General features: G+C 46.2%; 1 protein-coding gene across 1 annotated transcript in view; it reads left to right on the top strand.

Annotated features, from left to right (window-relative positions):
- The window catches only part of LOC138642660 (uncharacterized), a 54,755-nt gene extending 41,898 nt beyond the window's left edge, over positions 1 to 12,857 (top strand). Inside the window, exon 7 of the mRNA XM_069730972.1 lies at positions 12,419 to 12,857. Within this exon, the coding sequence (XP_069587073.1) occupies positions 12,419 to 12,609 (191 nt within the window). The 3' untranslated portion in view covers positions 12,610 to 12,857. The remainder of the gene's footprint in view (positions 1 to 12,418) is intronic.
- Positions 12,858 to 13,319: the final 462 nt, after the last annotated feature.

Below are 13,319 nucleotides of genomic sequence, written 5' to 3'. Positions count from 1 at the left end.
GAGGTGGGAGGGTCCTTTTAACCTCTCTATGATCCTGTCCTGCTATAGGTCAAGGAAGGACGTCCTCCATGGTGCTGTCCTGAGGGACGTAATGGAAAAGGAGCTTTTCAAGTGAGCTCTTTAAGATGCACAAACGTTATGAAGTCTTTGCCAACAAGGATGTGGTTTCCTAAATGGGGGATACCTTTTCTAAAAATATACTTTTACCATCACAGCCCCCTTGCTCAAAATTCTGGGGCCTATAAAAGTACAGAACATGTTCACCCAGGTCATGTCGTCGGAGATAAGGAAGAGACATTGCAGGAAACAGAGTTAAGAAGTATGCCCAACTTAATGTCATGCCTAATTCCCCAATGCGGGGTCCTTTCTTTACAAAATAAAATAGTGCCATCAAAGCCCCCTTACCCAAACTGCACCGTACAGAGCACATTTACCCTGGTGATCTAGTGGCAGTTAAAGAACACATTGCAGGAGACAGAGTTAAGAAGTAGGCCCAATTTAATGTCATGCCCAATTCCCAATGTGGGGTCCTTTTTTTTTTACAAATTAAAATAGTGCCATCACAGCCCTCTTGCCCAAAATGCACCGTACAGAGCACGTTCACCCTTGTGATCTAGTGGCAGTTAAAGAACACATTGCAGGAGACCGAATTAAAAAGTAGGCCCAATGTAATGTCATGCCCAATTCCCCAATGTGGGGTCTTTTTTTTGCAAAATAAAATAGTGCCATCACAGCCCCCTTGCCAAAAATTCACCGACCTATAACAATACAGAGCACGTTCACTCTGATCATCTAGTGGTTCTGGATGATGAGGATGAGGATAAGGAGGATGATTACAACAAACAGACCAAACCTGGAAGCGTATACACATGTGGTTGTGAAGAGGTGCATGAGAATATACCTTCCCAAAAGAGAGAATGTATTTGAGGTTACATTTAGCTGTTTTTATTCGGTGGTGTACAGAAGTCCTTCCCAATCCAGTCCTTGTTCATTTTTATAAGAGTCAGCCTGTCAGCATTTTCAGTTGACAGGCGGATGCGGTTATCTGTTATAATTCGACCAGCGGCACTAAAAACCCGCTCTGACAGAACGCTAGCAGCAGGGCAGGCAAGGACCTCCAAGGCATAGAGAGCCAGTTCATGCCACATGTCCAGCTTGGCTACCCAATAATGAAAAGGCACAGAGGAATTACAGAGGACGTTTGTACGATCTGCAAGGTACTCCCTCACCATCTTCCCAAACATTGCACTTCTTGTGACAGGGCCCCTGTGCCATCACGATGGAAGAGTCTGAGAAAACTGTCCCAGAACTTTGCCATTGTTCCCCTGCCTGAGATGGATTGTACTTCTGTCTCTTTCGCTTGGACTCCTTGGTTGTACAGCAAACTCTGACGTCTGCTGCCAGCGTTCTCACATGGGAATTTTCTAAGTAATTCCGCTAAAAGGGCCCTCTGATACTGAAACATTTTAGTACACCTCTCAGCCTCTGGTAGAAGAGATTGAAAGTTCTCCTTGTAGCATGGGTCTAGAAGTGTCACCAACCAGTAATGAGTGTCACCCAAAATTTTTGTAATGCAAGGGTCCTGTGAAACGCAGCGCAACATAAAGTCAGCCATGCGTGCCAGACTGCTAACAGGAAAAACTTCCGTGTCCTCACCAACAGGACAACTGACCATGCTGTCCTAATCCTCCTCATCCTCATCCTCCTCCTCCCTGTTCTCAGGCCATCCTTGCTGAACAGACAGCTGTGTTTGTAGTACCGTCTATAGCCCATGAGGCTGGGCTGAGTGTAATCCCCCTGTATGGTTCCTTGCTCCATGTGCTCGTGCTCTGCCTGCAATGCGTCCTCTTAATTTGTGAGCATCCTTGTTTAATTGTGCCCTCTTCTGCTCACAAATCCTTTCCAATATATGCAGCGTAGAGTTCCAGGGTGTGGGGACATCACACACCAGCCAGTGAGCTGGAAGCTGCAAATGCTGCTGAAGCATGGAAAGGGCGGCTGCAGCTGTAGCTGACTTTCTATAATGGGCAGAAAGACAGCGTACTTTCACTAGCAGATCCAGCAGCTTGAGGTAGCTTTTCAGAAAACGTTGATCCACGAGGTTAAGCACATGGGCCAAGCAAGGTACGTGTGTGAGCTCACCTTTCCTCAGAGCCATCACCAGGTTATGGTCATTGTCACACATGACCATGCATGGCTGTAGATTCAGCAGTGTCATCCAAACATCTGACTACTCTTTCAGCGCTGTCCACAACTCTTCTGCATTGTGCGGTTTGTCTCCTATGCAGATTAGCTTCAGCACAGCCTGTTTCCACTTGGCTGAGGCAGTGATGCAGTGCTTCCAGCTTTTAACTGATGTGTTGATTTCAGAGATGGAGGATGAAGAGGAGGAGGAGGTGCAGGAGCTGTAGACTGTGGGAGCAACCCTGATTGACATAGGGCCAGCAATCCTTGGCATGGGGAGGATGTGTTCCATCCCAAGGTCCAACTGGGTCTCGGCTTCCACTATGTTAACCTAGTGTGCTGTCAGTGAGATGTACCGTCCCTGCTCTCAAGCACTTGTCCATGTGTCCGTGGTTAGGTGGAATTTCCCTGTAACAGCATTGTTGAGGGCATGGGTAATGTTGTGGGACACATGCTGGTGTAATGCCGGTACGGCACACCGGGAGAAATAGTGGTGACTGGGGACGGAATACCTTGGGACGGCCGCCGCCATCAGGTTGCGGAAATCTTCAGTCTCAATGAGCCTAAAAGGCAGCATTTCTAGCGCAAGCAGAAGAGAAATATTAGAATTTAGGACTGTGGCCGCTTGCATTCCAAAGACTGGGTTATAGACAACTGAAGGCTGTGCTGGGATAAGGACGTGGATGGGCTTGATGATGGTGCTGCTTGACTGTGGGCCACAATATGTACAGGAATAGAGGTATCTTCACATGCACGGTGTACTAGGGATTGGCTTCTGCGCAAAACAGTGGAAGAAGTAGTGGTGTGACTTACAGGCAGTGATCCTGGAGCCTAGGGTTCGGCCCACAAAGTCGGGTGCTTTTCTGCCAGGTGCCTGATCATGCGGGTGGTGGTCAGGCTGGTTGTTTTGCTACCCCTGCTGTTTTGCTACCCCTGCGGGCATGGCAGGTGCTGCAAATGGCCTGTTTGGGGTTAACAGCAGAGCCTTTAAAAAATAACTAGACTCGGGAAGATCTAACAGTTGGAATGGCAACTTCCCTCATGTTGGTGTTACGGGGAGCCGATGCACGCCTTCTGTCTGTGGCCACCACACTGCTTCTTCCTGCCTGTTGGGGTGATATGCCCCTTTTCCATGTGTGCTTCTGCCCTCACTCTGCATGTCCTCCTGCCAGGTTGGGTCAGTCACATAGTCATCCATCACCTCCTCTTCCAAATCCACACCCTGCTCCTCCTCCTGACCTTCTGGCAATTGTGTCTCATCATCGTCCACCTCTTCTGACACTTTCCCACCATCACCTTCGTGTGACCGGGCCTGGTCAAAGCTTTGGGCATTTCTACATGTGATCTTATCTGTCCCCACTTCAAGCTGACCAGCCGAGAGTTCTGAATCTTGAAATGGAAAACTGAACAACTCTTCAGTGTCCAAGTGTGGGATCAGTTGTCTCAGGGCACTTGGCATGGTGGGAGGAAGGAGGATCAGGCTGAGGAATATCCGGGCCACACTCACGGCTACTCAGACTTGACCGTGTGGAAGACATGGTGGTAGTGGCTAAGTGACTGGAAGCATTATCGGCTATACAAACAACAACCATTTCACACTGCTCTAGCTTCAATAGTGGTGTGCTGCGGTCCCATAGAAACTGGGACAAGAAGGTCGAGTGAGAAGATGTAGGTCTTTGTTGTTGCCCACTTTCTCTTTGGCCACGGCCTCGTTCTCTGCATGCACCATCATCATCATGTTCGCTTCCCCGTCCCTTGCCTTGCCCATTTAAAATGCACTACTGCACTATTTGAAATGCTCAACACAAATATATTTATCAGTAGTGAAATAATATCTGATCAGTATGCCTGCAAATCTACGATTTTTCAAACCCTAACACAAGGCAGGCCTGAGCCTGACATAACAGACTGTATTCAATTTTGGGGGGCTTTTTTAGCAAGTTAATTTATGCAAAATAGTGCTGTATATATGTAGAGTAACAGACAGCAAAAAAAAGTGGTCCACCGGCCTACAATGCCCAAACTTGGAGCACGCAGATATATGAGGGCTGTCATGGAAATACCACACTGGCAAATATGTGGCCTTTTTACATTTTTTATGCTAAATAGTGCTGTATATAATTTGAGTAACAGACAGCAAAAAAAGTGGTACACCGGCCTACAATGACCAAACTTGGAGCACGCAGATATATGAGAGCTGTCATGGAAATACCACACTGGCAAATATGTGGCCGATTTATATTTTTTATGCTTTTTTATGCTAAATAGTGACCAAACTTGGAAATACCACACTGGCAAATATGTGGCTTTTTTATTCTAAATAGTGCTGTATATAATTACAGTAACAGACAGCAAAAAAAATGGTCCTCCGGCCTACAATGACCAAACTTGGAGCACGCAGATATATGTGGGCTGTCACGGAAATACCACACTGCCAAATATGTGGCCTGTTTTGTTTTTTTTAAAAATGCGAAATGGTGCTGTATATAATTAGAGTAATAGACAGCAAAAACAGTAGCAAAACGGCCTAAAATGCCAAAACTTGGAGCACGCAAATATATGAGGCCTTTTTTGGTGAATTTAAAACAAACAAAACAAGTGGTTCAAGGCTAGCACACAACTATGCTACGTATGCCTGACAAACTATGATTTTTAAACAGGCTTCAGTCTGACAGAACAGACTTTATATATTTTTTTTTGGGGGGGTGAATTTTTTTGGGAAAAAAATGCAACTAGGTACAGTGCCTACAAGTAGTATTCAACCCCCTGCAGATTTAGCAGGTTTAATAAGATGCAAATAAGTTAGAGCCTTCAAACTTCAAACAAGAGCAGGATTTATTAACAGATGCATAAATCTTACAAACCAAAAAGTTTTGTTGCTTAGTTAAATTTTTATAAATTTTAAACATAAAAGTGTGGGTCAATTATTATTCAACCCCTAGGTTTCATATTTTGTGGAATAACCTTTGTTTGCAATTACAGCTAATAATCGTCTTTCATAAGACCTGATCAGGCCGGCACAGGTCTCTGGAGTTATCTTGGCCCACTCCTCCATGCAGATCTTCTCCAAGTTATCTAGGTTCTTTGGGTGTCTCATGTGGACTTTAATCTTGAGCTCCTTCCACAAGTTTTCAATTGGGTTATGGTCAGGAGACTGACTAGGCCACTGCAACACCTTGATTTTTTGCCTCTTGAACCAGGCCTTGGTTTTCTTGGCTGTGTGCTTTGGGTCGTTGTCTTGTTGGAAGATGAAATGACGACCCATCTTAAGATCCTTGATGGAGGAGCGGAGGTTCTTGGCCAAAATCTCCAGGTAGGCCATGCTATCCATCTTCCCATGGATGCGGACCAGATGGCCAGGCCCCTTGGCTGAGAAACAGCCCCACAGCATGATGCTGCCACCACCATGCTTGACTGTAGGGATGGTATTCTTGGGGTCGTATGCAGTGCCATCCAGTCTCCAAACATCACGTGTGTGGTTGGCACCAAAGATCTCGATCTTGGTCTCATCAGACCAGAGAACCTTGAACCAGTCAGTCTCAGAGTCCTCCAAGTGATCATGAGCAAACTGTAGACGAGTCTTGACATGACGCTTTGAAAGTAAAAGGTACCTTACGGGCTCGTCTGGAACGGAGACCATTGCAGTGGAGTACGTTACTTATGGTATTGACTGAAACCAATGTCCCCACTGCCATGAGATCTTCCCGGAGCTCCTTCCTTGTTGTCCTTGGGTTAGCCTTGACTCTTCGGACAAGCCTGGCCTCGGCACGGGAGGAAACTTTCAAAGGCTGTCCAGGCCGTGGAAGGCTAGCAGTAGTTGCATAAGCCTTCCACTTCCGGATGATGCTCCCAACAGTGGAGACAGGTAGGCCCAACTCCTTGGAAAGGGTTTTGTACCACCCTTGCCAGCCTTGTGACCCTCCACGATCTTGTCTCTGATGGCCTTGGAATGCTCCTTTGTCTTTCCCATGTTGACCATGTATGAGTGCTGTTCACAAGTTTGGAGAGGGTCTTAAATAGTCAGAAAAGGCTGGAAAAAGAGATAATTAATCCAAACATGTGAAGCTCATTGTTCTTTGTGCCTGAACTACGTCTTAATACTTTAGGGGAACCAAACAGAATTCTGGTGGGTTGAGGGGTTGAATAATAAATGACCCTCTGAAAAGACTTTTCACAATTTAAAAAAAAAAAATAAACTAAGAAATAACATTCTTTTTTGCTGCAGTGCATTTCACACTTCCAGGCTGATCTACAGTCCAAATGTCATAATGCCAAGTTAATTCCAAATGTGTAAACCTGCTAAATCTGCAGGGGGTTGAATACTACTTGTAGGCACTGTATATAGTAAAGAAGCTGCAGCAGCAGACTGTTATGGAGCTTTGGAAGGGATGCAGTGGGAGCAATGGACGCACATACAGTGCCTGCAGGCCCTGCACTGATGTGGATGTGCTGTGCCCTGCCTACCTAGCGCTGCAATATCGGGACCCACGAATTAGCCCTAAAAAAGGACTGTTGGTTTCTCAGGAGTTGTGGATTTAAGAGTTCTGACCCTCTCTCGGCAGCAGCTCTCCCTACTCTCGCTGATTCCGGAGCAGAATGTGGCGAGCAGGGCGGCGCTAGGTCTCTTATACTCAGGATGATGCTGTGCAGCCAAGCCAATCACTGCATGACCACAACAAAGATGGCTGCAGCGTTTCATGGCCTGGCAGACAATCCCTGCAGCATGATTTGGGTCTCTTAAGTCCGCCAAAAATGCTGGGTGGAGACACCAGTTACTGACGAATAATCCCGGAAATGCTCTATGCTCGTCGAGTACACCGAGCATAGCGATACTCAGGCGAGTAACGAGCAGTGGCGAGCACGTTCACTCATCATTAGTCATTAAAGTAAAAGTTAGATTCTTTGAAGAGGTGTAACATATAATATGTTTTTTTTTTCACATACATTTCTTTACTCCTTATTTCCATATGTACTCATTCATGGTTTTGCTGCCTTCTTGCTGAATGTACAATGTGCACATTCCAATAAGAGAAAGGAAAGCCATTGCATGAACTGAACTGTCCAAACATTTAACCCATACTGCATACATGCACCTCTACGGAAGCTCTATTATGACACTGTACAAAATCGACCCTTAAAGGGAACTTGTCACATGAAAAAACACTATTAACCTGCAGATATGGGGTTAATCTGCAGGTTAATAACATTCTGAACTTGCCCAGTGCCAGCACATAGAGCCTCGATGTCAGGAGGAAATTAACTTACGGTAATTCCTCCCGGCAGCATTTGTTTTCAGTTGTGTGGGCGGCGCATATTCAGACACCACTCTGTATAGTGAGAGAGGCAGATGTAATCACGCTCCCGACACCGACAGCTGGCCCTAATGCTGAGTTACGGCTGCGACTGCAGACGCAGCCGAGCCAACACCTCCACGTAGGACATAACGACGTGGGGCGAGCGTCCCTAGTGGGAACGGAATGTGGACCCACTGGACCACAGAGTTACCTGGACCTACCCAGACTAGGGAAGGGCAGTGAGCAGGGTCTGTGCGCAGCTGAGCATGTGGACAAGATGGCGATATGCAGAACTAGATTACACCGCACAACTTCAGGTATGAAGAAATAAAGTTTACTCAAATGAAAACACTACATAACAAAACATAATGTCAGGATCCCGATTCCACACATCAGAGTAGGGTACACGTCTCAGGATAACAGACGAAGGCAGGAGGACATCACGGGTTGATGAAGTCCAGGGTTACCTGGCACGGGCATGCTAGGATGGCCTCTCTCTCAGGCCTCAGGCGCAGCACAGGCTCAGCAGGAGAACATCAGACACCGACCTTGGACAGACGTCAGACGATGGCAGGGGTCATCATGGGTTGATGCAGTCCAGGGTCATCTGGCACGGGATGCTAGAAGGCCTCTCTCAGACCTCAGGCATAGCACTGGCTCAGCAGGAGAACATCAGACACCGACCCAGGACAGGTGTCAGCACAGGGTGGACCCCAGGGAACTGGTGGAACATCGGGTCACAGGCAGGACATCAGACACAGGCTGGACATCAGGATAGTGGACACAGGCTGGACAAAGGGCACAGAATAGACATCTGGGACACTGGCGTGGCAGCCCAGGTCATCGACTGGGACACTGGCGTGGCAGCCTAGGGCATCAGGACATCAGACACAGGAAGGACATCAGGACATCAGACATAGGCTGGACATCAGGAATACCGGATAAACATCTGGGACACTGGCATGGCAGCCCAGGGCATCAGGTCATTGGACACAGGAAAGACATCAGGACATCAGACATAGGCTGGACATCAGGAATACCAGATAGAAATCTGGGACACTGGCGTGGCAGCCCAGGACATTGGCTGGGACACGGATGGCACAGGACCAGATAGAGGTGGTCATCAGGTTCCTAGCTACGGCCATCAGGCTCCGGGCATCGGACCTAGGAAGGAACTCAAGCGTGATGGTGCAAGCACCGCCGGACTGGAACTGGGCCAGAACTGGGTTAACACCGCATGGAAGGCTGAGCACAGCATAGTAACACCGGACTCCATCTTTAAAAGATGAGCCCTGAAAGTTCAGTCACTGGGTGCGGGGTGTCACACAAAAGGACTTCAGGAACATAACACAATGGACATAGTTCAGACAGGATCAGGTACTGGATATGCAGCCTCTAGGATAGGTGGGTCTGGGTACTCTGCCCCAGAATAGGCGGAAAAACAAAACACAAACAGATCTGGATATGCAGCCTCCAGGATAGGCGGATCTGGGTAATCTGCCCCCAGAACAGGTGGAAAAACAATATACAAATGGATCTGGATATGCAGCCTCCAGGATAGGCGGATCTGGGTAATCTGCCCCCAGAACAGGTGGAAAAACAATATACAAATAGATCTGGATATGCAGCCTCCAGGATAGGCGGATCTGGGTACTCTGCCCCAAGAACAGGCGGAAGACAGGTATCAGCTCTCCCAGAACATACTGCAGACAGAACGGGAGCTGAATACCTAACTGACAAGGCAAGACACAGAAACACAATGCAATGCTCTAGCAACGCCCAACAGGAAAGGGGGAGTTTATATAGAAGCTGCCCCTCAGTGATAGGCTGAGGAAAGCAACACAGGTGCACACTCAAACCCTGATAAAAGCAGGGTAGGTGTGGCCGCGCGCACCCTAAGCACAAACAGAAACCATTACAGCACAGATAGCACAGGAACTGTGGCTTAGGGCACCTGGCAGTGACTGCTAGCCTGAATACACGTGGAAAGACGTGCGCCAGCTGCAGAGGACCTTGCAAGCTGCAGATAGCTTCCACAGCAGCAGCCAGGTGCGGGTGGTCATGCAGCAGGCCAAAGACATCACAGCACACGTACAGCTACTCAGCAGCACAGGGAACTGAGCCGCATCCATACAGGTAACAGACTACAGTATCCCTGCAAGTTAGGGGGAGAGGAGCAAGGTTTCAAGCCAAGACATGCAAAAGTAACGCCGAAGAAACAAGGTATAAACCCAGCGGCGTTACACTGAGCAGCTGTCAGTCACTGCGGGGGGTGTGGTTACTGCCACTCTCTATACACAGAGCGGTGACTGAACCTGTGCTGGTGCCGCCCCCCCCCCGTGTCTGAAATCTGAACGCTACCCTGCAGTGGAGGTCTAAGTGCTGGTGGAGGTCTAGGTGCCGACGCCAGGCAAGTTCAGAATGCTATTATCCTGCAGATTAACCCCAAATTGTAGGTTAATAGTATTTCTTCATGTGAAAGGTTCCCTTTAATACAAGCTAAGTGTATGTGATCACTTAACCCAAATATGTGTGATTATTCTGAGGAAAATCACCAGCTTAGCTTAGCATAGCTTAGGTCTGACCTTAGCATAGCTTAGGTCTGGTACATTATTGTGATGTAGATGTGGGATATGTACATAGAATTGTTTGTAATTATCATATAGAAGTTTATGCAGACAAGACACCCCAGGACATTCACACACACAATGTTTATTCACAGTATTTAGAACTTAGATTACTACATATGCCATGTGACCAATAATCTGCTTTCTTAGGCTAGGTTCACACTTGCGTTGTGCAGTCCGTTCAACAAATCCGTTAAACAGACTGCACTAACGCAAGTGCCAACACTGGCACTGCGCTAGCGCAGATGGAGCATCTGCTAGCAGTGCGCTATTAGTGACAGACCGGAAACGCTGCAGCCCGCGTCTTGGGTCCGTCACTCAATGACGGCACATCGCTAGCGCACGCCCATTGTGGGTGTGCGCTAGTGATGCTTTCGCCATTGCCAGTAATGGCGGCGTTAACGGACTACGTTACACCGCGTTATGCCGCGGTGTAATGTAGTCCATTAAACGGGTTCACACAACGCAGTGTGAACCCAGCCTTAGCATTTTCGAAAGCTGGATCTCAAGACATCTCCTTTGAAAATTACATGGCTGCTCTTAAAGAAAGCCTGAGGGTATTTTGTGTATTGCATAGTTATGCCTCTCTCAGTAGGGTGCAGCTGATGTTTGCATAGGTGGTAATGACAAGCACGGCTTTCTATGCTCAAACATAGATGCTTTGTTTTTGTCTCAAACCAAACACCCTCATGTACAGTATACTATATACTATATGAGCATACAGAGGTTCATATCATGTATTGCTTGCTCTTAAAGAAGCGTTCTTTTGATTACCTAAACCAGTGTAAATGTGTGTGTAATGTAGTGTAAGTGCGGTAATACATTTCATAATCAACTTCTTCCCTGGTTTCCAAGGTCGGTCCTCTTCTAACGGATCATTAAGGGGTTTATATGTGAGCCAAAAGTTGCTTTTACAATGTACGTTAACCTATGGAGCCTCATTGTAAGGGCTTGCTCACACGAGCGTTTAACATGGCTGAGTTTTATTTTATGGGTCAGTGCAGATCTACTGTTTTTTTCCATAATAATTTGGCATGAGAAAAAAAATAGCAGCATGCTGCAAGTGGATCCACAAGTCAGAGCATGCGCACCCATACAAGTCGGGATTTCGGTCGCATGAGTGAGCAGAGGACCAGAGTGGTACTGGAAACCGAGGCAAACAGCGATCGGTAAGTGTTTTATTGTACTTGCCCTTCATTACATACACATTCAGTCTGGTTTAGGGAATTAGAAAAAACATGAGAATGCTTCTCTAGTAGTGATAAGCGAACGTGCTGGGATAAGGTGTTATCCAAGCATGCTCGTGTGCTGAGTGTTTTCGGCGTGCTCGAAAAATATGTTCCAGTCCCCGCAGGTGCATATCTCATGTGCAGGGATTGTCTAACAAACAGGCAATCCCTACATGTGTTACCGCTGTCTAACAGCCGTGAGACATGCAGGCGCGTGGACTCGAACATATTATTCAAGCACGCCGAACTCACTCGGTTACCACCCGAGCATGTTCAGATAACGTCTTATCCGAGGACTTTCCTTCATCACGATTCTTTCACTAGATCCTATACAAAATTAAATGGGTTTCCACAATTTGACTTTTCTACCCCATAGGCTTCCACAGGCTAGAAATAAGAAACAGAGCATTACTCACTACCAGCCTCTGCTCCACAACTGGCTCTCAACCACCGCTCCCAGGGATTGCTTACGGGCTGCAGAGCTGACATCCTGAGTACTGCACACTTGACCGCTGCAGCCAAGCACTGGATTCAGCAACTTGTTCCATCTTCATCTGTAACTCAATTATAAAACAGTATGCAGTTAGCTCTTCAGCTCCCTCTAGTGATGGCTGAAGGTGGACAGAATTAAATTGTTCATTATGCCAATACAGAGGATTAGGAGCTTTGTATCAATCCTGTATTAACTTTTTCTTTGCAGCTTTGAAGCAGTTGCAAATCTGAAGCATGTCAATTCTTTCAGCATTTTTCACACATTCTAATTAATGGGAAAATGCATGAAAAGTTCAGAAAAACTCACATTTTTCTTTCGAAAAGAAACAATTTTGATGCAGAAATATCCACAGCAAATGCTTAATGTGTGCACATACCCCAAAGGTGTCCATAACGTTTAAAACAACACTGTGTTCAATGGTGAAGATTTCCAGTAGTTGAAGTGTGAGTTATTGATTGATGTTCTCGGAAAAAGATATTTAACCATATTATTACTGATGGTTTTTTTTCTCTTTTGGTTTTCTTGTACAAAATATAGATAACGCAAACATTTACCTTCTAATTGTCCTATCATTGCTTTTACCTTTTACAGCTGTGATCATCGCTGTGAGCTCTATGGCTTGTCTGTTACGGTTTATCCTCATCTTCTCATGCGATAAGTTAAGGCCAATGATATCAGAAGATGACAAAGGCCATGCTAAAGAAATTCAAGTTGCTACATCACCATCATTACAAAACGATGGCCATGCAAATCCAATGGTTCAGGAAATGGAAGAATTATGAGTTCCCAGTATTATACACCAGCTGAGTGCACCTATTTATATCAAAAAGTTGATAATTATGACACTTGAGAACAAATGTAGGTCACTTGCTGTCGGAGGTGTAAAGGACTTTTGCTATCTTGACCAATGAAAGGATTTTATAATGGAGATGATCTTTCTGTCCAGTTAGAGATGAAACCCATGTATGATTTGTTGTTATTGTGATATTGCATTTTGGAGTATTTTTTAAATAAAATTCAAGCTACATGTATTTACAATGTTTTGAAATAGTTATAGTTAGTTAATGTCATTAAAAAAAAAGACAAAAGTACATCAAGTTCAACCGATAAATGGGAAGGGGCGCAATCAGCACCGCAACGCATTGTCCAGTCCATCCCAAAACAGCTAATCCTTCTCTCTCGATTCCAATTGTTGATCCACTGGACCAAGCATTCAAAAATTAGCTTTACTGATTTACACGAGCATTTGTTATTTTCATCTAAAAAAAAGTATTTGTTGAAGCCATCAAGGGTTCCGGCTGTGACCAGCGCCTGAGTTAGGCCGGAGTCACACTAGACCGTAATACGGACGAGTGCAATGCGACAAAAAATCGCATCGCACTCGGCCCAATGTTAATCTATGGGGCAGCTCCTATTATCCGTTGTTTTCCCGGCCGTATTCAGGATCCGAGTGAGATCGCAGCATGCTGCGATTGTCAGCGTATCTCAGCCG

The sequence above is a fragment of the Ranitomeya imitator genome, chromosome 6, assembly GCF_032444005.1.
Source record: "Ranitomeya imitator isolate aRanImi1 chromosome 6, aRanImi1.pri, whole genome shotgun sequence".
Taxonomy (NCBI): Eukaryota; Metazoa; Chordata; class Amphibia; order Anura; family Dendrobatidae; genus Ranitomeya; species Ranitomeya imitator.
This window is presented reverse-complemented; position numbering and strand designations above follow the sequence as displayed.